We start from the raw sequence: 26,892 nt of genomic DNA on the forward strand, positions 1-26,892 counted from the left end.
CTCACCTCAGGAGTGATCCTGTGTCCATGTATTCCATACTTGGACGACTGGCTGATGTGGGGGAAGTCAGTGGAGCAGGTTTTGTCGCATCTAGAGGACACCTGCTCACTACTCCACAGGCTGCGATTCTCTCTGAACTTGAAGTCCCACGTGACACGAGTCCAGAGGCTCCAGTTCATCATAGCAGTCCTGGACACCCGGGTAGGGAAGACTTTTCCTCCCTAGTAGTGTTGCCGGCAGCTTCCTTCCTCCGCCTCTTGGGTCTCATGGCCTCCTAAATCTTTCTGGTGCCAGAGGCCAGGCTGCGTATGAGATCTCTTCAGTGGCTTCTATGCGGTCAGTGGTCCGAGTACCTCAGAACCCTGTCTGATTCCATCAGGGTGTCCAGGTCAGTAGTCGACAACCTTGGTTGGTGGGACAACAGCAACAATTTCATTCCGGGGGTACCCTTTTGCTCCTGTGGCCTCAGGCTTGAGTAGACAAAGATTTGCAGGTGAACGGTCTTTGGTCAGCAATGGAAGCCAGGTGGCACATCAACAGGCCGGAGTTGTGAGCCATCAGGTTAGCCCAGAGGGCTTTCGCCATGTCTCTAAAAGGGAAGCATACCCTTATTCTGACGGACAATGCGGTGGCCATGCATTACCTGAACAAACAAGGTGACGTGCGCTCCCTTCACTTTTGCAGAGAAGCAATACAACTGTGGTTTGGCTGTTAGAGAACCGGATCTCGGTCTCAGCAGTTCATCTGGACGGGACAGAGAACAGTTTGGCGGATGCTCTGAGCCGGCTGAGCACGGTCTCACATGAGTGGGAAGTGTGCTAGGAAGCCCCAAAGAGGGTCTTCTCTCGCTGGGGTACCCCATCAATGTACCTGTTTGCCACCAAGTCCAACAGGAAGTGCAGACAGTTTTGCTTCAGGGAATTCCCAGCGAACGGTGCGCTAGGGGATGCGTTCCTGGTGGATTGGACATTCCATCTCTTCTCAGAAGGTTGAAGAGGTTTCGAGCATCCAAGATCTTGATCACCCTGGATTGGGCGAGGAGGACTTGGTACTCGGACCTTCTGGATCTGTCCATCTGCCTACCTCTCCAGTTGCGTCTGCGCTCAGATCTCTTGACCCAGTTAGAAGGTTGGGTGCTTCACTCAAACTCGGAGTCCCTCAACTTACAGGCCTGGCTCTTCAGAGGATGAGGTATGATGACTGGGACTCGAGGTGTTGCTGGCTGCACGCAGACCTTCAACAAGATCTCTGTATGTGTGCAGGTAGAGAAGATTTGAGGCTTGGCGCAAGGAATGCAAGATTGATCCTGACTTCCTCAAGGTCAGTTGCTTCTCCAAGCAACGAGTTGGTGGTAGATCTTTCCTCGGCTGGGGCCTCCTTCTGGAACAGCCTCCCTGCCTCCATGAAACTTGAGGAGAACCATCTCCGGTTCCGGAAGCACCTCAAAACCTTCCTCTTTGCTTCTGCTTTCTCTCCTCCTCTCCCCTGCTGAATACCTGGCTGAAACTGTTCTAGTTACCTGGCCACCCCCTGATCTTGGGCCCAGGTACCCTCCCCCACCAGTTGCACACCTGCACTGCCCCCCTGGCAACCTCCACATTTGGGGACTGTTTTTCTGTATCCCTTCAGTCCCCCACTGTTAGGACAGTTTTTCTGAAGTCCAACTAAGGGCTTCTTCAAAACCATTCAACTGAGGCAGTACAAGACTCCACTCTTAGTATAGGACTGTACCACCCGAGTACATGGTAGCGTAGGCAGAGCAGCCAGGCTTATCTTAGGAGGGAGAGGGGGCAGTAGATACAGTACAAGTGAAATTGTAATACAAATGATCCAAAGAAACACTGAAACACTATGTATTGTAAAAATAAAGGATTTATTTAAATACAGGTAGGCCCAGATAAATCTAGCGGTTAAGTAAGTACTAACACATTATATGAAATCACAATATAAAACACAACACTATACTTGAAAGTACTCGGACCCAAGTATAGACCTATTTGAAACACCTAACAGTAGTTCTAGGGAAGTCAAAACCTTGTTATACACATTTAGTACAGGCCAAGGCTATTCTTTGGGAGTAAAAGACCAATGGTTACTTTTAGATTACTTTTGGTAATACAAGGACAGTAGGCCCTTCCAGTTGTACAGTGACTCTTGGAACAAATCACATAAACAGTCAACTGGGCAATATACTTTTGGTGAATAGTGAAACACTTATTCTAGGTGCAGTAAAAACCTATAACTACTTTTGTCATAACACACAGTTATACCGGGTGAGTAAAACCTAAGGATGTAATATACAATTACAGATGCTTTGGAAATCAGGGATCCCCAGATTGAGGTAAGCAATAACTCTGGTAATTTGTTTTGGTTGGCACACAGCTAACACAAGGTAAGTAAAACCCACTTACTTTAACTTCACAATGCAGGGGAAAGTAAAACCCAATGTCACGCTTTACTGAATAATTATTCTAGGTAGGCAACAACCTAATGTAGACTTATTAAGGACAGGCTAGCAGCAAGTCAGGGGAAGCAAGACCCAGTTGGGGGACACTCATACAGTTATCCTAACAGGACTAACCTGGTGATACCCACAGTTGGAGGACACTCATATAATTACCCTACCTGAATAATCTGGTGAAACCAACACATTTACTTTTGTAAAGAGGCACAACCTAATCACAGGAGAGTAAAATACCTTTACATCTACTTTATTTTAGACTGGCAAAACAGTGGCTAAGGAAGAAAAGATGTTAACCATACTTATAAGAATAGTGCATCACACATTCAAGATCAGTAAGAACTTTTGTAACTCTTCACTCTGAGAATTACAGTTACCCACCAACTCTTTATAAGTAAGTAAAATACTTGATTTCTTTTCTAGGCAGAAGTCCCAATCCCTTCAACATCTTTCCCTTAGAGCATGAGTGTTTTCAGTGGCAGAAGGGGGGTCACTAGGACTAGTGACCAACAGGCAGTGTTAGCATAAGTTCTTTAGTAGCAAAGTCAGAGTTCCTTAGGAAAACTGGGCAAGCAGGTGAGTACTTTACTTCTAGGGTTAGAAGAGGGTCCAGGGGCTTCACAGAAGACACCACAGCAGGATTCTAGCAGTGGGACTGGGTACACTGGATGAGGGACCTCCCAATCACAGAAAACACCCCAGGACTACACAGAAATCCCACCAGGCTTAAGGTAAGTATATACCCAAGCCAACACAGTACCTCAGCAATGAAGAAGAGATTGCAGCAGGAGAACTTCAGGGACTGCAGCCAAATACCCGGTCAGTGGATTCCTTGTCCTGGAGACTGAACACAAGACCTCAGAAGGGACTTTGCAGCAGGGATCGATGAAGAAGGCTCTAGGCAAGATTTCTCTCGCAGCTGAATGCAGTTCTGCGGGTTTGGGGCCTTTTCAAGGAGCACAGAAGAAGACAGAAAATCGTGGTTGAATTCTCGTCATTTAAAAGGTCCAGCACTCTTGTGAGGGGACTTTTTGGACTTGATTCATGTCTCTGAAGATACACCAGGATGCCCACGAAGTTTCTACGAGATTCGTAATTCGGAAGACCGTGCACCGCACAGTGGCTGGAGGTCCCAGGGTATTGCAAGAACGCAAGGTCGCAGCGACCCGTGGGATAGCTCAAAATGCAGGTTGTCTTGAGTTTAGTGGGTCTCACCAGGCTCTGGGTTCGGGTCGTCATTTTCGGAGACCCAAGGTCGATCGGAAGGAAGGGCTGCAGCAGGCTCTGGTTACACAGCAGGCTCTCTGGTCGCTGGAAATCATTCCCGCTGGTTTTCCTTCATCATCCTCTTTGGTTTTCTGTTCCAGTGGTCGACATCACATCAGCTTCCAGGCTTCCAGTATTTATCAGGAACTGCAACACAACCTCTGCATTCTCTCCCCGAATTTTACAAGAAAGGGGCGTCTGGCTGTCCAATCAGGACAACCAACCCCGCACTGGGATTTGGCCCAGTTGAAGGAAGGCCTAAGACAAAGGAGGGGGAACTTTTGGACTCCTCCACCACTTCCTGTGCTTACAGACTGACTGGAGCCTGGGTGGGGTGTCCAGGGGACTCCCGCCAAAGGCAAAACTCAAACAAAGTAATTTCTCGCCCTGAATGTCAGGGGAAGGAACAAGAGACGACAAGAAACACTAAAATGGCAGAAAAAGAAGACGGGCCATTTTGGTAAAATGAGCACCTTTAGGTGCCTTTACTGCAGCTGTGATCACAGCTTTGTTACATTTTTAATGTGAAAGGGGATACATTGTATCTCCCCAGCACCCCACATAAGGTGGGTGGTGCTGGCTTCACAGAATCAAATGTAAAAGGGATTCAAAGATCCTTTCTACCCTTGGGAACTGTAGTTCACTCAAGGTTAGCACAAGAAATTTAAATGGGGAGCCCCTAGGGCAACCCAGCAACAACAGGCACTTATTGCAATAAGTTGTTAGACATGATAACTTTAAAAAGGCACTATGGAGAGTTTAAAAATGACACCCATAAAAAGAGTTAAAGATTAGGTGAGTGTGGAAAAAGGTTCCCACTCACTGAGGTATTAATGAAAAATATCCCACTAGAAAAGCAAAAAGTTCTGGAGTTGAACCAGGAAAGGAAGATTTGCCAGCTCTGTGGAAATCTTACCTAACACCCATCAGCACTTGACACCTGATGTCTGCACTTACCCTTGCACTTGCCACCAGCTGGCCCTACTTCTCTTATTGTTTTATTTATTCTATTACCCCATGTACTGCACTGTCTCCTCCCCCCACCCCACCCTTCCCCCTTCCCCTCGCGCGATCTGAATGACACTCGGTCTAGTAGGATCGCTGTCTCTGTCTTCCCTCTGTTCCCCCTCCCTTGCCGCGTCGCACCTTGAAACACTTGTGTATATGCGCATTATAAATGCCATATCCTATCTCTTGCCCTACCACTACGATGATGGAGTTCCTTCTGTCTCTGCCTCAGCAGGCCTTCAGGTTAACCACAGTCAAATGATATTGGGAGGCCTTGTCTGTGTTCAAGAGGTCTCTGGATCAAGATTCATTCTTTACTATGCCGGTCATGGCCCAACCAATTCCTGAAAGGCCTTGTGAATACATTTCGCCAACTCCCTTAGTTGGCCCAGATTGGGATTTAAATCTAGTGTTGACTTTTTTGATGGCTGCTTTGTTTGAGCCCATGTATTCCTGTTCTCTGCGACTGCTCTCTGAAGACCACTTTCTTGGTTGCAATTACATTGTCCAGGAGGGTCAGCGAGGTACAGGTTCTGTGCTGCAGACCCCTGTTTTTGCATTTCTTTAGGGTAAGGCCTAGATTTTTACCAAAGGTGGTTTATGAATTTCACCTCTCTCAAGCCATAGTGTAGAGGAGCAGCTGCATGCCTCTGCACAAAATTCTACCCCCTACCTCCTATATGTTGGAAGCCTGAGATTGTGCCATGCTTGACACCAGCTATTGTGACCATACCACAGCGAGTATTCGAAAGAAGGTATCCATTAAAAAAACCCTATCAAAGAGACGATAATCTGAGGGAGGAACTCCCGGAACGAATATGAAAAAGAGTGAAAGAGAAGCTGGTAACATCACAAGAGACAAGCGTGACACACTGAGAATACTGGCTGAAGAGAATGTATGGATCATACCGAACCTGATGACGAAGTTAAGAATTTAGTAAACTTTCGTATGCGAAAAGAAGATTGCTCGTGTGCGAAGCACTGCAGAAAATGCAAGCTGTTCAATAATTGTACAGATGCTGTAACGCAAGTATAATAAGTGATCATAGAAACTGGCTATTTGTAGTGAATAGACTGCGGGCGAAGCCGCCAGTGTATAGAAGCTGGACATCAGTGTCAAGAATTTAGGAAGCCAGGACCCATGGAAAGGAAAGACCGAGAACTGTGTCGCAGCAAGAATAAGCTGAGATCGTGGAAACGAATGGCGAGTCTGTTTGGCCTGGTGTCAAAGCTGAAGCAGCCAAGACTGGTTATCTATTCTTGAAGGCAGTAAACGTGAGAAGCTGAATTATCCTTTGTTAAGGTGTATAGAATGAACACCCAGAATGCTAAGTTTTATTCATTTAAAACATTTAAATGCTGCAAAATGGACCAAATTGTGGCCTTCTGTGACATGAGCCAAGGATGGCAATAGGGTTCAGCTTGGAGTCGTAGAACACGGATCATGTGTGCTTGCACTCCCATATATTCTCACAGACAAGAATACTTTGCAAGGCCAAGTTCAAAGACAATCTTCATGGCAGAAGGCATCAGTGATGAGAGATGTTGGGCTAATTGGGTGAGGTGGTAAAGTCAAGTCCACCTCCTGGCACTTGGGTCTGAGCTTACATGCTACTAAGTGAACTGAATGTTCCAGACATGGCACAAGCGTGCCACACAATTATAGAGGGCTGTGTAATTAAGGGCCTTATAGTTTGAAGACCAATGCTATACTGTGTAATAGTGTTGATCATGATATGTTTTAGAGGTAGGCATAAGTTGTCCACTTGAAGGTAGATGGCCAATAACAATTCCACCGCTTATAGAAGGTATACTTAGATGTTCCTCTTGACTGTATCACAATCCCTCATAGGTTTTTCTTATTTGCCACGTAGTATGAGGTCATGTTTGATGTATTTTTTGTATAAAAGGATGTTTTTATGAGAAATTCACTGAGAGCTCGAGCGAACATCCATTGATGTCCGTTGTAACTCCCTGTTTTAGATAATTGTTAATAAAACAGCAACCATTGCCATCTTCCTGAGTTGGTTTGTTTATTTGGTGTCAGAGTTATTCTCCATCCCCATCCATTGCCGGCATGATACCCAAAGGGCCATATGCTAAATAGACTTGCCGTTTCTTTTTTAATCCCCCGCCCCATCCTTCCAAGGAAGAGGAGTGGTTCCATCAATTGATAAATAGGGATATCTGCCGTGCAGCCACATGATCCTCGTTACACACGTTCACCAAGCATTATAGTCTAGACATTGCTTGCTGGGCTGGTGTGCATTTTGTCAGGGCAGTGCTGCAAAATCTACTGGCATAACGCTTTCTTGCCCCCCTCCATTGTCTAACTGCTTCGGGAGTCTATCAGGTGAGGAATCTGCGGGAGAAAGGAAATCCATTGAAGGAGAAATGACTTACTGTAATGTTCTTTCTATGGATTCTTTCCTGCAGATTCCTCCCATCCATCCCCACTCACAAAACATTGTCAGTTGTTGCACAGTTCTTTACAGTGAAAGGACACCAGGTGATGGCCCAAGGTTACCGTTTGTCTGGTTGCATGTCTTCTTACCAAATAGATAAACACATTTTCTCAATCGCTTTTTTCCAATGCTTGAGAACCTGTTCCAAGATTTATTTTCCCATCCCATCAGATGTGGTCACTGTTAAGTTAACTGGCTGATTAGCCTTGTTTTCCATAGTTTTCCTCTGCAGCGAGCGAGCATGGGGGAAAAAAGGTTGAACTGATGTAGGGGCATAGTGACGTGTATATATACAACGTCACGACTGGAGCCGATGATTGAGCACCGAGCAAGACGGATCGACGGCCCAGTCAAGCTCACTACGCCCCCTGTCGAAAATATTCGAAGCAGTAGAGCTGTAGGAGGATATCTATCAGATGAGGAATCTGTGGGAGAAGAATCCAAAGAGAGAAGATTACAGTAAGTACGTTCTCCTTCTCATACACAATACATTCCATACACTTAGTTATAACGTCCATCTTAACTGTGATATAAAAACAATATTACAACATTTTTAAGGATGGGTTCAAGTCCTTGAACCATGAGGCACATATGATGTTCATTCAAGCAATTTGATCCAAAAACCTGTTCAAAATGTTTCTAAGATTAAAAGAACAAACGAGATTCTAACATAAATAACTGTACTTCTCAGCAATCACACTCTGTAATTTCAACTTTGATCTTGAGTGGGGTGTGCATGACAACAAAACCTCTGCATCAAATGGGTTTGGCGTTAATATATCCGCATGACCTCTTTCTTACCAGACGGGGAGCATGTGTATTACCTGCGATTCTTCCTCTCTCCCATGCCTTTCATCCCTTAAATCATCAGATCTACCTCCGTTTCCCTGATTTGGAGGGAACCCATGTGTGCTCTTCAACCAGTTGCCAGTACATCAGAACAATTGTGGGCACTGATGAGGTAAAATGCTTTCCTCCTCCAGAGGGTGGGGGACATCTGTCAGTATCAGTCTCATGTCTGGAGTTTTGGACCCCTTCTTTGTAGTTTCTCCATTTTCTGAGGGTTTGTGGCCATGTCCATTTCTCTGCTCCAGAAGTGAGAATGTGGATGCTGTCCATCCTTTGCCACAGTCACTGTTTTGCAAGGGAGGTGTCCAAAAAGGTCTGTGTTCTAGTGAGGATACATCTGGATCTCCCTTCCAGTCTTTTTATGGGAGAACCGTTTTACTCATCCTTCACCTCAGGTTACATTAGTCATAGATGTCTCCTTGTTATTGTGGAAACTTTGTTGCTGAAGAAGGAAGGACTTTATTTGCAGAAGATGGCAGAGGGGGAGGCAGCAGAGGTTGGGTACCTGAGTTGAGAAAGCACTTTGTAGATTTTGTGGATTGATTTTGCAGCGTTGCAGCTTTTGGAGGTGAAATAACCATTCTTAGTGTTTGGGATCTGATATCTGTATGCTTTTAATGAGACACATTCATGCCCACAGAGGAGGCAGGCAGTGAGGCCTATGCAGGATTTCAAAGCAGAGCACTCAGTTTTCGTGTGCTGGCTGGCACATTCCAAAAGCTCTGAAACAGTGAATGAAGGCCTAGTATTGTAGGCATTGAAAGGAGAGGTGAGGTGGCATTGTTTCAGTTAGTGGTTGGGCCAATGGCATCCTCTCCTTTCTGACATCAGTCTTTGCCTGGGGGTGGCCAAAGTGTCTTAACCAGTAGCAGAGAATGATTAAAAGTGGAGCCACCTTCCTTAAAACAGATTGAACAATGATTTGTGCAGAGAATTAACTGAATTGAAACATTCTATTCATGTTATTTGTTAAGCATTAGTGCTTCTTCACCCCACTTTTGTGTATTTCTAATGGATTCTTCAACCACAGATTCCTTATTAATGATGTCCAGCACCAGCTGCTTTTGGAAACTCTGTTGCCAACTGTGGGCTCAGCATGACTCCAGGTCTGCCCTGATCATTGCTTCTCTAAATGTTCCACGCTGGATGTGATGTCGAGGTCCATGTATATGGAGACGTCACTCCCCATGACCTGCGTTCCTTCTTTCTGTACACACTTTTTAGGTATGATTTTCATATTTGTGATAAATATTCCTGACCTGTGTCAACCCCATAACTTTTTTTGCTTGGACTTGGGTTTATTTCTCCTTGTCCCTAGGTCAGTGGGAATCTTTCCCCCACCCCTCTCACCTAGTCTTTTACTCTTTTTGTGGGTGACCTTTTTATATCTCTCCATAGTGTATGGTTGGAGTCATAGTTTCCTATAACTTTTGGGCTGAGTCTGGGTTGCCCCTTTGGGCCCCTTTTGTTAATTTCGTTTTCATGTACTTGGGTGAACTTCTGTTCCCAACTGGTAAAGAAGGATTTTCATCCCTTTTACATTTTGTATAAGTGAGCCAGCACACCCACCTTATGTTATGTGGAGTGCTGGGGGATACAGTGTATCCCCTTTCTTACTGCCTGGTAGCATATTTTGTTAAAATTGCAAGTTTACTTGAATGGCTGCTGGCAGTGGTTTTACCTTCATGACTTTTAGTTTATTTTACTCGCATGCTGTTAATTCAGCCTCAGTAATGCACAGAAGGGCCACCATTCTGCTCGAATGGTGGGTTCCTTTTCTTTTGCCATTTTTAAGTATGCTTGTCAGTTCTGAGGTCTTCCCCTGCTATTTAAGGTGGGAATGACCTCAGTGGAAGTTTTGCCTTTGGCGGGAATCCTTTAAATTCCCTGCCCGGGCTCCAGAGTGTCTGAGAAGGCAGGAAGCGAGGGAACCAACCTGAAAGGAACCAACTCCAAGTCAATCACTGGTGTTAAAACCGGAGAGGAAGATGAAGAAAGGACGTCTGTAGCAATTTCCAGCGACCGGATATTCTGCTGCGTAACCAGAGCCTAATGTAACCCTTCCTTCCAATCGACCTGGAGGCCCCAAATGCGACTGCTACCTAGAGGCTAGTGAGATCCACTAGTCTCAGGAAGGCCTGCATTTTGAGCCATCCCACGATGTGCTGCCACCTTGCTGGGCTGCAATACCCTGGGACCTCGAGCCATTGTGCGGTGCATGGTCTTCTGAAGTCTGAATCTGTCCAAAACTTTGGTGGCCTCCTCCTGGCTCTCCAGAGACACGATTTGAATCCCTGAAGTCCCCTCGACAGAGTGCAGGACCGAGAGAGTGAAGAGAATCCGACCAGCGATATTCGTTCTTCATCTGGCTGCTGTAAAAAGGCACCAAATCCACAGAGACGTGAGAATCCATGAATACACTTTTGCTGGAAGTGTCCTCTGACGACTTATGCTGCAAATTCCCATCCAGTGTCCAGTTCTTTCGTCACCAGACCAAGAATCCAGGGACCGGGTCCTGTGCTGCTGCATCCTGAAGGCATCCACTCTGAAGCTCTTCTTTTCTCCTAATGTATTGTGTTGGCTTGGAGATTACTACCTTAAGTCCTGTGTGAATCCTATGAGGCTGAATGGGTGATTTGTGTGGTTGGGAGTTTGCCTATACCACTTGCCCAGGCCTATTGTTGGAAAGCATATAGGGAGCCTTCTCAAAAGTCCCTGAACACTTTAATTCTGAAAGTGTATACTTGTTTAAGAAGATTTCCTATGGAACATTGACTTTCCTGCAACTGAAACCTATCTCAACCTGCATACAGCTGGCACCTAGACCTCTAGGGTCTCTCTTCTGCCTCTGAGAGAATTCATGCTATAGACCAGGGAAAGGCTGGATAAGAAAAAGACTTCTGTCTTGAAAAGTATAACAAATGTAAATGTGCTTACTTGCTGAAATAATAGTGTGGTAACTGTATCTCTGTGAAAGGAGAAGTTACAAAGTGTCCTTAAGTTTGAGTTGCAGTGTGCCCACTAAAAAGTATATAAGTTGCTTACGTTGAATGGTATTTCCCCCTTCTGTAAAGTAATACGTGTTGGTACTGTTTTATCATTGCTTAACTGAATGAGTGTAAAGGCTTACCAATAGGGTTTACCTACCTGGAATAACATTGTGTTCTTCTTAAAGTGTATGATAGGGTGTTCCCCCTCCCCATCTCCCCTTGATCTGCTTCATAAAGAACTAAAACAGTGGGCAAATAAGTTCACCTTTGGCAATGCCTAGCAGTAGACTGGAACAATAATTCAGTATTGACCCTATGATGGCACGTGCGATAGTTGTACAATTGGTGGAATTTAAAAAGGGGCGGAGCTGGGCAAGCAATTTCAGGTAATACGAGGTGCTGGAGACAAGGCTGTTAACATGTGCTTTCATGATAAGCTTTTGGTCCAGCGTGACTCCTAGAGTCTTAACCTTGGGCTGTGTATTAATGGTACAACCTGCAACTTTAAAGAGCCGATATTCGGGGCTAAGTTTACGCAGCTGTGGAGTAGTGCCCAAAACCATAAGTTCTGTTTTGGATCATTGAGTGCAAGCTTTTTAGCTCGCATCCATATTTGAAACCAATAGTAGATAGAGTTCAGGGTGGTGGGGTCGGTGACATATGTCCCTGTGAGGGGATAAAGGCATTGCGTGTCGCCTGCATAATTAGCATATGTAATGCCTGCTTCATCCAATTGTTCAAACAAAGGGAGCATTAAGATATTAAAAAGAGTAGGCAACATGCATGAGTGCTGCGGAACCCCACATGTTACAGTGAACTATTTTGCTGCAGCATCCTTCAAGAAAACCCTGCCCTTATGATCTGCAAGAAAGGATTTCAACCACTCAGTGGCTGATAAGGAGAAATGGGCTGTGCTACATAGTCTATCCACCAATATGGTGTGATGCACTAAATCAAAAGCTGAGGATAGATCTCGTAGCACAAGCATAGTGGTGCTCCCCCTCTCTAAGATCTTAAATATGTTGGTTTTCAGATCGAGTAGGGTTTATTCAGTGCTATGAGCACGTCTAAAACCGGATTGTTCTTGACCTAGGATGTCATGTTCAGAAAGAAACTCCTCAATTTGTAAGTCAGACACCTTGTCAAGTATTTTAAGTAAGTGTGGAATATTGGTAATGTGCTGGTTATTCTGTGGCACACTGGGATCCAGGGAGTTTTTTTAAATCAGGGTAGAAATCCAAGCCTGTTTGATATCAATCGGGGTGCCGTTTTCCCTGAAAGAAGCGTTCACGAATTTGGTAATGAGTGGGGCCCACTGCGGGGCACATGACTTGACTGTGATGGCTGGACAGATGTCCCCTTTACAGTTTGTGGGCCTGAGCTTTCTTAGAATCTCTGCTTGATCATGCTCAGAAATTGGATAAACTTACATTCAGGGAATGTAACATTGAAGCTTGGCGAACACTATGTCCTGACCTCTGTCTCCTGCACTGCCTTTAGCAGTAATGTTTGGCTGGCTATTTTTTAGTTTCTCCATTAGGGCATCTTGCCACCACTTGGAGTCTTTGATAATCTGCGCGGGGGGGAGGGGCAAGGGTCATTTAGCTTTTTGAGGATTCTAAAAAGCTTGTTAGAGCCGGAAGCTGCTACCGAAATTTGTTGATCATAAAAGAAATTGTTTTGCTTCAAATATAGCTGTCTTATGTGCATTAACCACACAGGATTTCGTTTTGTCATGTTGCTCCAAGGCCTTGTTCTTGTTTTTCTTTAATTTATGGATATCTGAAATATACCACTTTTTATCTGGCTGTTTTTTCAGCAGGTGTGATTTTACAGGGGCTACACTATCAACAGTCTTCAAGTGTTTGCCGGTATGCGACTGCCAATTCCTCTGCAGAATGTAGGTTATGCAGGCTGTCAATTGTCTGTAATATAAATGGCTCCAGGGCAAAGGGTGTAAGCTTGCAAAGGTTTCTGTATGAAACCCAGCATTTCCCTTGTATGATTTTATAAGGGGGTGGTATGGACATATTCTAGAAGATGGTGATCAGACCATAGGCATGGATTATTTTCTATGTTCCCAATGATAATGTTCTGCGAGAGTACCCAGCCTAATATCCTCCCTTTATTATGGGTAGGCAGGGTAATATGCTGGTTGAAACCTAGGTCAAGCAGCGTGGTTTTAGCCATCATATATATGGCATCTGAATCATCCACAAAGCCAAAATTAAAATCTCCTAAAACAAGGATTCTGGCTCTGGGTTTAAGACTAGGAGATATCAATCACTGAGATGTATCAGAAAATCTGGCATGTTATGTGGGGGTCTATAGATCAAAAAGATGTTAATTGTAGAATTGGGGTCTAGCTCAAACTTTGCCCACATCACTTCACATTCAGAGACAGTAATGTTCCCTATCTTGCAAATTTGTAAAGCTTTGTCATAAATCAGCGCAGCTCTGCTCTCAGTATGTTAAAACCCGTGGGAACCGCCAGTGAGAGAGCTGGCCCTGCGGCATCTTAGATAATTCAATTTTATGGGTATTAATATAGTCGGCTACCTCAGTAGAATGCTTAATGAGGGACCTTGAGTTTAGTAGCATGCATTTAAGCTCTTTACTGTCTCCTGATAAAATGACTTTGTGATGGTTATGTTGTGAGGAGCTGGCTAAGTCAGTTGGTATATGATCAGACACCGGCACAGTTTGCCGACTAAGTTCCTCCTGTAGAGTGAGTTCCAAACAACCTGGAACCAGGGACCTATCCACCCAGGGGTGCCGTCGGCTGGTTGAACCTAACTCTAAATTAGTATGTCTTTGCGATTGCACAACGTTACCATGCAACATGCAATGGCTTTGCACAAGTGGGATGTCATAGAGGTCAGGCAGTGGAGTAACCTTAGCACGGACCGCTTCAGTGTCAACCGTCGGTGAAGACATGAGAGATGAATTATAAGTAGCATGAGGGACATTTGGGCTGGATCTACTCACATGCTCACATGGTAAGCTGCTAGTAGGTAACACCAGAGACTGAGCGTTCTGCCGCGGTATGTGATCCAAAGGTCAGATACCCATAACTTGGTATTTCTGAAGGATGTAAACTACTCTACTGCTACAGAGCTGGCCATTAACTGCATGCTGGGCCCTCAACGCAGTAGCAAAGTGAGACGATGTGATGCCTGCTCCGTTGCGAACCGGCACAGACCAGCCTTGCTCAGGTGCTGACAGAGCTTATGGCTGCAAGGGGATCTGGTAACTGTAGTTCTCTAGAACTACTGAGGCAGTGTCCCAGTGTCCAAGCACAACAGCTGAAACAAGTGTGCCCAAAAAGGGCAGCACTTGTGAAAGGAAGAGAGTTTTGGAGTGAAACAAGTTGCTTCCCAAATACAATTTGACTAAATGGAGTTTTTTTTCCAGATGAATCGAATCAGCTCTTCACAAGAAGTTCTAAATACAATTGCTATTGAAAAATTCCAGTAATAGCACAGTTGAATCTAGCTATTTCAGCAAAAGAATTTCAACACTGGTAAACAAGAACAGTTTTCAATTGAGCAGGTTCACATCATGTTTCGTTCCAGTTATTAAAGTGACATTCAACAATTGCTACGAGCACACACAGAAACACTCATGCATTACAAAGTAACAACGTACTTGCCTTTGAGTTGCTCATTGCCCTCTTAAAAGTATATGGTTCCTTTCTTACCTTGAACAGCTTCTGCTTTTCTAAATTTGTAAAACTGGTTTGTGCCATGCCTGAAACTGCCTAGAGAATTTCCAAAATAGTCATAAGGTCTATTACTTTCCTTGAAATACCTTGGCTCTTTCTGAAAGTGTAATTGGATTGTACTTTCCTTGAATTGCTGAGTGCATTCAGAAATAGTTGTTTTATGTTAATACTTGTCATTGAGTTGCTTAAGGCTCCTCCAGAAAGTATGAGTTAATTTACTAACTCTGAACTGCGTTCTAAAAAGTAACATTACAAGTAATATACTTTTAACAGTGTTGGTTTGTTATGTGATTTCATAACTGAGTGTCACTGCATGGCTGACAGGGTCAGCTACACTTGAATTACTGATTCTATTCTAAAAGTATATATAACCTGGCTTTACTCCCCGTGAATAGCTCACTGCCATTCTGAATGTGTTGTAGGTTTGCCTCACCTTGAACTTCTGATTGCTATTCCCAATAAGGTTACCTCAATAAGGTTTTATACTTTGGGATGTATCCCATAAGTATTGAGCTGTTTTTTTTAAAAACTCTTTATTTGTCATTTCAAATTATTAAACACAACACAAACATCAATTACATCTGCAGGTTATATCTTAAACCAATCAGATTCTTCTTCCTACAAACAAAACGTAGTAAATTCAATTCTTTACTATGGAATCCTATAACAGAAAATCATCAACTATAACTAACCCACTGCAGTATTACTATATATAATGTGAGAGAACAACAACCCAAAACAAGGACATGTGGAACATATATGGACAGAACAACACAAATCAATTCACAAATTATTTCCCTTTTCCATTCATGTTTTCCCAAACCACACTTACACCCCAATTCATTCCGCTGTTATAATGATAAGTTAGCCTCAATTAATTGAATGGCTCCCACATCTCCAAATATTCACCCTCTCGTTTCTGTTTTTGTAGCTTAAGTTTCTCATAACTGGAGGACAGAGTCTGCAGATCAGACAACCATCCCTCCACTGTTGGCTTTTTCCTTGTTATCCAGCCCCTTAAGATTTGCTTAGTGGCCACCACAAACACTTTATTTATCCGGCAACCATTATCTCGAGCTACCTGACATCTCCAAGTTTCTGAGAGCAGGTTTACGGAATAAGATGTTGCTCCATACCCGTCTATGGCATTGTGTGCTTGGTTTCTTATCTCCTGCGTCTTCTAAAACTCAATCACGGTATCACCGCATACGGCAACGTCACCCATGTATGTGCACTATGAGTGTTATATAGTAGCCACTGTATATTGTACCTGACAACTGTAGCCTGCTTCATATTGTATCCAGGTCTGCTTCCCCAGCTGATTGGTGGTTTGGCTCTTTATAGACACCTGCGCTCTCTGTTAACTTAGCATAACTAAGTCCTAGCGGCAAAACTACCCATTAACAGCTGCATGTGTAACGTGTCCTACGGCACCCCATAGCCCTAGACCTGCACGCCCCTCCAGCCCTCGACAATGCTTGCTCTCACATTGCTGACTTTCTGCTTGCTGGCACAGCCTAACGCTTTTGCTCCATCCAATACAGTTTGATTTAGCACTGCAGTGTCCACAGGCGGGTGGAAGGCGGCCAAAAGCAGTGCAAAGTGGTTCGAATTTTTATTTGTTCGAATCCTTCCACCAATAATTTTTGGTTGCTACTTGTGATACGTTGTCTACTCGCACTACCAATGTTCTCATATGCGCTCTTAACTAGTGCCCAATTTAAATTGTATTGTACCTGTGCGCCCTTGCATGGCTAATTGATGACCATATCTGATCTGTATTGTACTTGTGCGCCCGTGCCTTCCTAATTGATGCCCATATCTGATCTGTATTGAACCTGTGTGTTCTTGTGCGCACCTGCCTGCCTAATTGGTGCCCAAACATTTTGTATTGTATCTGTGCGCCCCTGCCTGCCTAATTGGTGCCCAAATAGTTTGTATTGTATCTGTGCGCCCCTGCCTTCCTAATTGGTGCCCAAACAGTTTGTATTGTATCTGTGTGCCCTTGCCTGCCTAATTGATGCCCAAAGCTGATCTCTATTGAACCTGTGTGTTCCTGTGCACACCTGCCTGCCTAATTGGTGCCCAAACATTTTGTTTTGTATCTGTGCGTCCCTGCCTGCCTAATTGGTGCCCTAATAGTTTGTATTTTATCTGTGCGCCCCTGCCTTCCCAAATTGGTGCCCAAACAGTTTGTATTGTATCTGTGTGCCCTTGCCTGCCTAAGTGATGCCCATATCTGATCTGTATTGAACCCGTGTGTTCCTGCGCGCACCTGCCTGCCTAATTGGTTCCCAAACAGTTTGTATTGTATCTGTGCACCCTTGCCTGCCTAATTGATTCCCATATCTGATCTGTATTGTAGCTGTGCGTAACTGTGCGCCCCAGCCTGCCTAATTGATGCCCAAATCAGTTCTATTTTGTATCTGTGCGCCTGTGCCTGCCTAATTGATGGCCAAACAGTTTATATTGTATCTGTGCGCCCCTGCCTGCCTAATTGATGCCATATCATATTTGTCCTGCCACTGTGCCAACCTAACTCCTGCCTGACCCACATCATGGTGGTTAAAGAGCCCATCCTGGAACACATCGCACCCACACCTTTCCTGCCTTCCTTCTTCTGCCCCCTCCTTCCCTACATGCCTTGACGCCCACCCACACTCAAAACCCTTCCTACCCGTTAGATGGTAGCCTAGGGAGCTCACAATGCAGCAGAGGGCGCCCCCAACTCACTACATGCCGCACCAGACCCACCATAATACGAAACCAGCTACTAGGAGCACACCGCCCACCTACTCCTCCTAACACCATTCGGAAGCAAGAAGCTCAACAACTCCTCTGCCCCCTCACCCCCCAAACAGAGGCCTACTACCCTATCTAACTTCCACAAAGACACAAAACCCTCATCCCCTTCCAATAGAGGGAATGCAGTAGCACCTTCACCTACTACACTCGAATGTGCCCTTATCAACGCTTGTTCGCTCTCTGCTCATGCCACTGAAATTCATGACCTTCTCAGTAACCTGAATCTGGACATATTCGCCATCACTGAAACATGGCTTCATGGCGCATCAGGACCAACCACATTTCTAGCCCTCCCACCAGGCTACTCCATCCTCTGACAGGACATAACAATTAGCAAAGGTGTAGGGGTGGCCCTCATAGCTAAAGACTCACTTGCCATTAGACAAATTAACTCTTCAATGGGTAAGAATTCAGATACCCTCTCTGCAAAACTCTCCCTGTCACCCAACAATAGCTTCACCTTCTATATCACCTACCGTCCCCCAGGCCCACTACTCGGCTTCCAATGGAATCTCTTGCACCTGCTAGGTGATAACCTAAAAACTCTACCAAAACAATCCTTCTAGGAGATTTCAACCTTGACTTCAATGATACTGAAGACAAACAAAGCAAGTTGTTGGCCAAACACTCCAGGAAATGAATGTCCTTCAAAGAGTTACCGGCCCGATGCACACTAAAGGTTGCATCCTAGATTGGAAAGCCTACCATAACTGTGTGGTAGATATAAGCTCCAACACTCCCTGTCCCTGGACCAATCATAACCTCATACACTTCTTCATCCCGACCACTAACACTACTAAACCCACTCGACCAACCCCTCACCCCCCACCAGCACTAGCCAGATCTGCACGGCTCCTGACTAAAGACATGATCCTCCCCCTCCTAGAGGCGTCAGCGCCGAAACCCCTCTTCTCCAATGACCCCTTGGCACTGGTAGAACTCTACAATCAAAGCAGCAGTAGACACCGTTGCCCCGCTGGAGAGGAAAAAAGCAAAATCAAAGAAACACTTGTGGTTCACTTCAGAACTACTAGAACTTAGCTCCCAGAAATGCAAGTGGCAAGCCTCCCTTCACAACTCCACTCTGGCCACTCAATACAAAAAATCCATCAAGATAGCTAAAGCAGCAGCCTACAACGCAAGAATCTCAAATGCTAAATCCGAATCAAAGGAGCTATTTGCTATATTCAAGAAACTGGCAGCCCCTCCTACCAACACCCAAGAAACCGTGAAAGACGAAGCCTGGTGCACCAATATCCAGTCTGCCATGCTAAATTAAATCAACCTCCTTCAGAAAAAAATCGTGCTACAAGCACTACCTAAAGCTAGCTCACCCAACACACCTTTCACAAAGCCTAATAACAATGATAAAAAGTGCTTCTTCTTCAGAGAAGTCACTGAGCCCGAAGTCTTAGCCATCAAGAAGCAAATCAAGCAATCTCTTTGTAAGGGGATATCTGCCCTGCTAACCTTGTAAAAGACTGCGCAGACTCTCTAGCACCATTCCTTACAGCTTTCATCAACACCTCCTTTGAATCGGGCATTGTCCCCCTGACCCTCAAAAAATCATGGGTTCGCCCCTTGCTCAAAAAAACATCCCTGGATCCAGATTTGCCAAACAACTACAGACCCATAACTACTGAGCCATTTATGCTCAAGATCTTGGACAAGGCTGCCTATGTACAAATACAAAAAATGTGGGAAACCAACAATATCCTTGGCAAGAGACGATCAGGCTTCCGCCCACGCCACGGAACAGAGTCGGCCCTATTCAACCTTAAAAACCAATTAGGAGAAATTATGGGCCAAGGCATGGCAGCGCTGCTCCTGCTCTTCAAACCGTACCTCTCCTCCAAAAACTGCCTCACCATAGCTAGAGCCAATATTGGGGCCAAGCTGGACTATTGCAACGCTCTATTTCTAGGTACCTCAACAAAAACCTCAAACTAAAAATCACCCAAAAAAATGCCCTTAGAGCGGCATTAAGCATCCCTAAAAGGGAACACATCCCTCAGGCCAGACGCAAAGCCCACTGGCTTCCTGTCAAAGAGCGCATACTCTTCAAAACCTTGACCAGCACTCACAGGTGCTTCTCCCTCAGCCCGCCCATACCTGGCAGAACAAATTCACTGAGCCACCTCTATTAGACCCAAGGGAGCCCAACACTCCAACCAGCTCCTCGTCCCAACTTTCAAAAGAGCCAAGGGTGGGGGAGGGGGAGCTTTACATTCCTAGCACCCAAAAGTTGGAACGTTCTACCCATCTTGCTCAGGAATGAGACCTCCCTCACAGTCTTCCGGAAAGCACTCAAAACCAAGTTCTTTAACTAGCCCTACCCACAAAGATCTCTTGGTCCTCCTGTAACCCCAGGACCTGTGGAAAGCATCTGCGATAACTGTTTCTTTACTTATCTTGTTTTTTCTGTTGCTTTTGTTTTGTCCCTGGTGTATGTCCCATTTTCTTACACCCTCAGAAACTGGCTCGCCACATAGTCTCATCTTTGTGCTATAGTGCGGACACCCTTCACAGGAATGTCTCTGTGCAAGTCATTTCTGATTGATATTGAGCTCCCTATTCTTCAGATAAATAAAAAAAAAATCTGCTCCCCTCCCCACCCACCATGGCTTCCTCCCAATGTCCCATCCGTGTCAGTGTGACTAACTGTCAAGCTCAAGTCCCTGGCCAACTGCAACCTCTGCATCTTCTAGATTTGACTCTGACATTGTCTCTGCCTCACATCATGGCCTGGCACACTTCCAGCATGAGACCTGTCTGCACTGCCGCCATGGATGCATCTCATGTTACAGCAGTTTTTCTTTTCTCTAGTTGGTATTCAACCCTTAAACTGCTTAAGCCTCAATAATCCATAACCTCCCCTCTTCGCCTCTTCGCCCAACGGCCAAAAATGTGGGGTAAACCACTGACACTTTCTTTTGGTGGGTTTGCTGCATAGGGTACTGATAGCTTTATTTCCCCGTAGCTCGGGCCAGATCACTTGTTGTGCCCTTTATCTCAGTCTTTAGGTCCCATCTTTTAGTTTAATTTCCAGCCAGTCCACTGTCACTAATTGGGTAAGGTGTTTAAAAAGGTTAATCTTTTAAATATTACATTCATTTCCCACCAGAGCATAGCTGAAATCTTGCCAGACTTTTAGTAACTCATCAAATTAAAAAACAGAGTAATGTCTCATTGCAGTCTTATTTTATTTTTTGTTAATTGTTGAAAATTAAAATGGTATTACAAAAAACGTTAAATGAAATAGTTTTTTTGCAATTTAACTAGTCATTTACAATATTTAATGTAAAGGGGTATACAGCACTAGTCATGTAAAAGTAACAAATGGTAAACCTGATTAATTGAGATTAACTGTATCATTGGCATGGAGTGGACCGGTGGTACTGACTGGGATTTTATTGCTGCTATTAAGCGGCACAGGTGGTTTGACGTGTACTGGTAGTACCAAGTCTGGATTGTTGTATTGGTTGTTAGCAGTGGCTTTATATTCTGCCAAAATGCATACAATATATCAGTAACACCATTTAACGTTTCTAGGATGCTTATTGTTCTGTACTTCTTTGCTATTGCAGGAAAGATGTCAAATTGCAAAATAAGCCTCTACACTTTTCTTTTTTGTTTTAGGTATTGTTTCACCTTTCAAACCAATTGTGGACATCAATTACTACTACTCTGGTCAGTAGTTTTTAACACAATAGTTTTGAACTTAATATGTATAAAATGTGTACAATACATCATGCATCTTCTCTAAGAAATCTAAACTTTTTTCCATTTTTTTTTAGCCGTGGAAAGGAATAATTTAATGAGATTGTCCCAGAGCATTCCATTTACTCCTGTGCCACCAAGAGGTAAGGTCTGTTCTTAAACATTCTGGGTAGCAATGGTACTGTAAATCCATTATCTGCAAATGTATATCCTAATGCTGTTAAAATTAATACATTCTGAAGCCTATCAGTTGAAATATAGGTGAATTGTGTGTTTATTAAAGTCGGGTTTCAGACCATTGCTAATTTGATATGCAGTTGTTGGCACGATATCCAGTCCAAATCTCTACACATGTTGTTCATCTGGCTTTTTTCAACATATATTTGTGGTTGTTACTAGGACTCAACGGAAAGTCAAGATTTTTTTTAAGTGCACAGAGGCTCAAGTATTGTGCAATTAACTTTCATTATTCTGACAGCAGCAAAACATATTTACAAATGGAAAAGTAACAAGTTTCTAGAACATGACCAAGAACTACCTATCCCATGATCCTTAGTAACCACAGAGTTTCCTTCGTCACACTATCCTGTGCACATAAATGGGTGCATTCCTAATTCATCTTCCTCTTTTCTTGCTTCTGCTTCCAACAAAAGATAAGTATTACACTGCTTGTTTATACTGAATATTCCTTGTCGCTGGTTTGGTGCAAGCAAGCATGAGGGTTAACTGACATTATTGCATGTATTAAGCTTGCATCAAGCAGTGCACACTCCTTGGAATGTTCTTTGGGCGCTGTAGTATCTTATGCCCCTTCTCTCCTTTACCCCATCCTTCCCCTATAACTGGATTGATTGTTCTCTTGCAGTGGAGCAGTCTCTGCTCCTCTGCGATCAGTGCGCTGATACATGGAGTCCAGGAACAAGCATAATTATACGCGGATTGACAAGTGGTTGAGACACAACCTGCGAATGGGTCTTTTGGAAAGAAAAATCTGTGCAGATGTGTCCGTCAATACTGCAGTCCTGGGGGTGGAGGGCTGGATGGAATGAGACTGCACTCATCCACTGTGCTTTGCTGGTGTTTCCCATTACTCACAGGCCTGTTTGAGCACCCCTTGTCGCCATGCATATGTAAGCTCCTTATTAGGGAAGAGTAGAGATAGGAAATGCCTAAGCTTCTACTACTAGGTCAGAAATAGATTTCCACATATGGGAAGAAAGCTCCTTAAATGAAATCGATATGGATCTATTCAGAGCACCAGATATGAAGGTGCCTATTAAAACTGCCAAATCCATAGCCCCTGGGTTGGCTACCCGGATTCATCATCTATATCATGATATTCCACGACACAGAATCTTCCTATTCAATAGTCTCAAATGGACCATACTTCTGCTGCAAGATTGTGTGGCTCAACAAGAGTACTATTCTCTCAATTGTTCAGCCCACTAAGGGGTAATAGACCTTTCAATGGATTGCTTTTCTCCTGCAGATGCCTAATTTAATAGATATTCCCTCCAGCTTCACTGCTACGGAAACATTTCGACAGAGTACGTATTGGGCCTCGACCCAGTCGTCGACCATCGATCCGTCTTGCTCGGCGTCTGGTCGTCGGCTGGCATCGTATAAGTAGCGCGTCACTACGCCCATTCTCCGTTCCTTTTTTCCGCACGATAACACGCTACTCTCGGAACACAGAGCTATAGTCTCTTCATTTTCGTCAGAAAATGTAACTTTTTTCGAAATTCCTCGATGCGAGATGACGGTCGCACGAGTGTCCGCTTTTAAGCGGTGTACCGATTGTGGCACCAAGATATCCCTAACCGACCCACATGAGTTCCGTCTCTGGTGTCTCGGCACAGGACTGACGGGTGCCTGTCATGTTCCAAGATGCAGCCAAAATCACTTTGCGACTGAGCTGCTTAGCTCGCTCTGGGTCGACCGCCCTCAAAATCTCTGGAGGCCAGAAACCGAGGGACATACCCCTGAAAAACACTGACGGAAGAAGAAAAGGTCTCACTCGAGGAGCCACTCTTCCTCGTCTTCATTTCGCAAAAACAAAGGTGCCACCGTCGGGATTCCAAGCCGTCAACGCAAAGAGGTAAGCCGTCGACGGGGCCTATCACCCGCCAGGAATGGGAGGAATTTAAGTCCTCAATGCTTGAAATGTTCAAGCAGCATGCTACATTCGGCGTTGCTCGCACCCCACACAGCATGCTTCGAAGCCAAGAGCGGCACTCGGTGCACCCGACCCCTCTAGTGCCCCCGTGTCGACTATGTCGGCGCTGATTAACCATTTGAAGTCGAAAGATGTTGTATAGAAAATCGATTATCCCTGTGAGTCTATCGATGTTGACACTGTAGCATTTCAACCTCGGTCGACACCGGCATCCACCGTTACGGCGCCGAAGGACAAGCCCTCAACGTCGTCATTGTGGGCTGTCAAAAAAGTCTTTATACCACAGCCCAGTACGAATTTTTCGAGATCACAACGCCGACGACAAAGATGTCGACCCATGTTCTTGGGCTCGGGTGGGGTCGACTATTTGGAAGACTAGAGTAGACTACAACAACTGGCTCAAGGTCCCCAATACACCAGGGTTCTGGACACATCACCAGATGTAGTTTCAACAGTCTCAGCCTTATCTCCACAATGTGTCCATATTTAGGGCTCTGGTGGAAAGGGTCATTGACACCCTGTGTTTACACTCAACAGTGGCACCCCCTCAAGGTTCCAACCTCACTGATATCCTAGAAGAAGGCCTGCCCTCTGAAAGACATATGCCCTTTAAACCCGGCTATTGCTGATCCGCTAACAACTCAATGGCAAACACTGTGTTCTGTTCCTCCCATCAATTCCATTTTTTCAGGGTAGGCCGGCTAGAGGAGACCCCTTATACCTCTCCATTCACCCTTCCCCAGAAGGGTTTGTTATGCAAGCTGCTACAGTCTCGTCTAGGCCAGCATCATCTTTGTCCACTCTTCCCCTAGAGAGCGAGAGCAAAGAAAGTAGATGCCTTGGCAAAGAAGGCGTTCACGTCAGCGAGCATGGCCCTCAAGGCGACCAATGTGGCAAGCAGTTTTGCCAAATACTCCTTCGGCCTATGGACGGTGGTGGAAAATGCTGCCCAGTATGTTCCAGAAGGATAGATGTGCGAGGGCTTCCTACAGCTAGTGGAGGATGGGAAGGAAGTGGCCAAGCAGTCACTACGAACGGGCCTGGACATCGCAGAGTGGGTGGGCTGGTCTATGGTTTCTATTTAAAGACAGGCCTATTTAAAGACCTCTGTTTTTTCATCCAACGTCCAAATGATACTTTGGACACGCCCTTCGAGGGCGATCTTCTTTTCGGCCATAAAGCCGACGATTCCCTGGAAAAATTCAAGGAATCTAAACCCGCTGTCAAATCCTTGGGCCTAGCTGCCCAGCGGCCAAATCTGCATTTAGCTTTGCTTCTAGAGCACGGGACTACAGGAGATATGCTCCTTACTGCAGGAGAACGCAGCTCTCAGGCAAGGGCAGAAGCATTTCTCGTGCTCCGGAAGGGGCAGAGGGGCTTCCAGAGTCCAACAGACGGCGTCAGCGGCGACCCAGCCTCCACTTTGATTTCCTCTCTCAGCTCACTAGTTGGCCGACGGTTGACGGAGCACTTGCTTCAATGGCAGGGAATTACTTCCGATGCCTGGGTTTTACAGCTCATTTAATGGAGTTATTGTCTGCTGTTTCTAAGAAAACCACCGAACAGACCATCCCCACCTCCAATCCAACCAGGACAGGAGCTCCAGGAAGCACTGAGAGCCCTGTTGCTGAAGAGTGCAGTGGAAGCGGTACCTCCCGAACCGAGAGGATTGTGTTGATATTCCTGGTATTTCCTGGTGCCCAAGAAAGGAGGCGGTCTCCGTCCCATTCTGGACCTCAGGGCCTTGAACAAGTTCTTGAGGAAATACAAATTCAGGATGCTGACGTTGAGAGACATTCTCCACGCTCTCGAATTCCAGACTGGCTGGTGGCCATAAAGGATGCCTATGTCCATGTGCCAATACATCAAAGCACAGGAAATTCCTAAGGTTCACCATAGGAGACATGCACTTTCAAGGTGCTTCCCTTCGGTCTTACCTCCGGCCTAAGGGTCTTCACCAAGCTCATGACAGTAGTTGCGGCCCACCTCAGGACATCCAGAGTCCCCGTATTCCCATACCTGGACGACTGGTTTATCCGAGGGAAGTGTGTAGAGCAGGTCTTGTCCCATCTCCAGGACACCTGGTCACTGCTGCACATGCTGGGCTAGTCCCTAAACTTAAAGAAGTCCCAAATGACACCAGTCCAATGGCTCCAATTCATCGGAGCAGTCCTAGATACCCGAGTGGATAAGGCCTTCCCTCTTGTGGAGAGAGTACTCAGTTTGACACAGATGGTGCATTTATTCTGGAACAATGTCGCCCTACCAGCGGCTTCCTTTCTCCGCCTTCTAGGCCTCGTGGCCTCCTGCATTTTTCTGGTGCCAGAGGCCAAGCTGCGCATGGGATCCCTGCAATGGTTACTGAGAGATCAGTGGTCTCAGTACTTTGGAACTCTTTTGAATCTCCCCAAAGTGTCCGCTTTGGTGGTCAATGACCTGTCCTGGCGGGCGGATCGCAGCAGTCTTTTGGCAGGTGACGTTGTCATGGATGTGTCCTTGACGGGCTGGGTCGCTCACTGCCAGGATTTGCAAGTGAGCGGCCTCTGGTCAGCAACAGGCTAAAATTACGTGCTGTTGGGCTAGCCCTGATAGCATTCGCCCATCTCTGCAGGGGAAGCATGTCCTTTTTCTGACGGAGAACACAGTGGCGATACACTACCTCAACAAGCAAGGTGGAGTGCACTCCCGCCCCCTCCGAACGGAGGCAATGATGCTTTGGTTCTGGATGCTGGAGAACAAGATCTCGGTCTCTGCAGTTCATCTGGCCGGCACAGAGAACAACTTGGCGGATGCTCTGAGCAGGCAGAGCACGGTCTCACACAAGTGGGAAGTGTGCCAGGAAGTCCTAGAGGTCGCCTTCTCCCTCTGGGGTACCCCAGCAGTGGATCTGTTCGGAATGGAGTCCAACAGGAAATGCAAACTGTTCTGAGGGAGAAAGACTATTAGATATAGAGACAATTGGGAGACTTTTTCAAACTACAACTTGTTAAGTTGTTGTTTTGCCTTCTAGGTGAGGGGTAATGAAGAGAAGCTGATACTCATCTAAGCAGGAATGAAAGCTAGAGCAACACAAAAGGTTGCATTGTGGTCGAAAGTATTAGACACAGCAATACCACCTAGATAGATTATTTAACATCAAACCTGTGAACCCTTGGCGTACGTTTTTTTGTGTGCAGGTCTAGTTATAAGACTGTATGAGTATATTTCAAATGTGTCTTTATCCCTATAGGGATCCTCAGAAAGACCAGAGAGATAGAGAAGTGGAATAGATCCCAAGTCATTCCATGACGCACTCATTTTCAACCCCTGATGGATGTCCGGCAGAGTCAATCCATATAGGACAGAAACTTTTTTAAGTTGGGCTAAGACAAACATAGCGTGACTAATGTGTCTCGGGGACCGACGCTATTAGTAACCAGGTCACAGTG

The 26,892-nt window shown here is 45.3% G+C and overlaps 1 protein-coding gene across 2 annotated transcripts in view; it reads left to right on the forward strand.

Annotated features, from left to right (window-relative positions):
- TRPM7 (transient receptor potential cation channel subfamily M member 7) overlaps nt 1-26,892 on the forward strand; it is a 2,599,208-nt gene that overhangs the window by 2,365,454 nt on the left and 206,862 nt on the right. For both annotated transcript variants that reach the window (XM_069624956.1, XM_069624955.1), the window contains exons 32-33: nt 21,208-21,258; nt 21,366-21,431. In XM_069624956.1, coding sequence (XP_069481057.1) covers nt 21,208-21,258; nt 21,366-21,431 — 117 coding nt within the window. The remainder of the gene's footprint in view (nt 1-21,207; nt 21,259-21,365; nt 21,432-26,892) is intronic.

The sequence above is a fragment of the Ambystoma mexicanum genome, chromosome 11, assembly GCF_040938575.1.
Source record: "Ambystoma mexicanum isolate Mex_15411 chromosome 11, UKY_AmexF1_1, whole genome shotgun sequence".
NCBI classification, from domain to species: Eukaryota; Metazoa; Chordata; class Amphibia; order Caudata; family Ambystomatidae; genus Ambystoma; species Ambystoma mexicanum.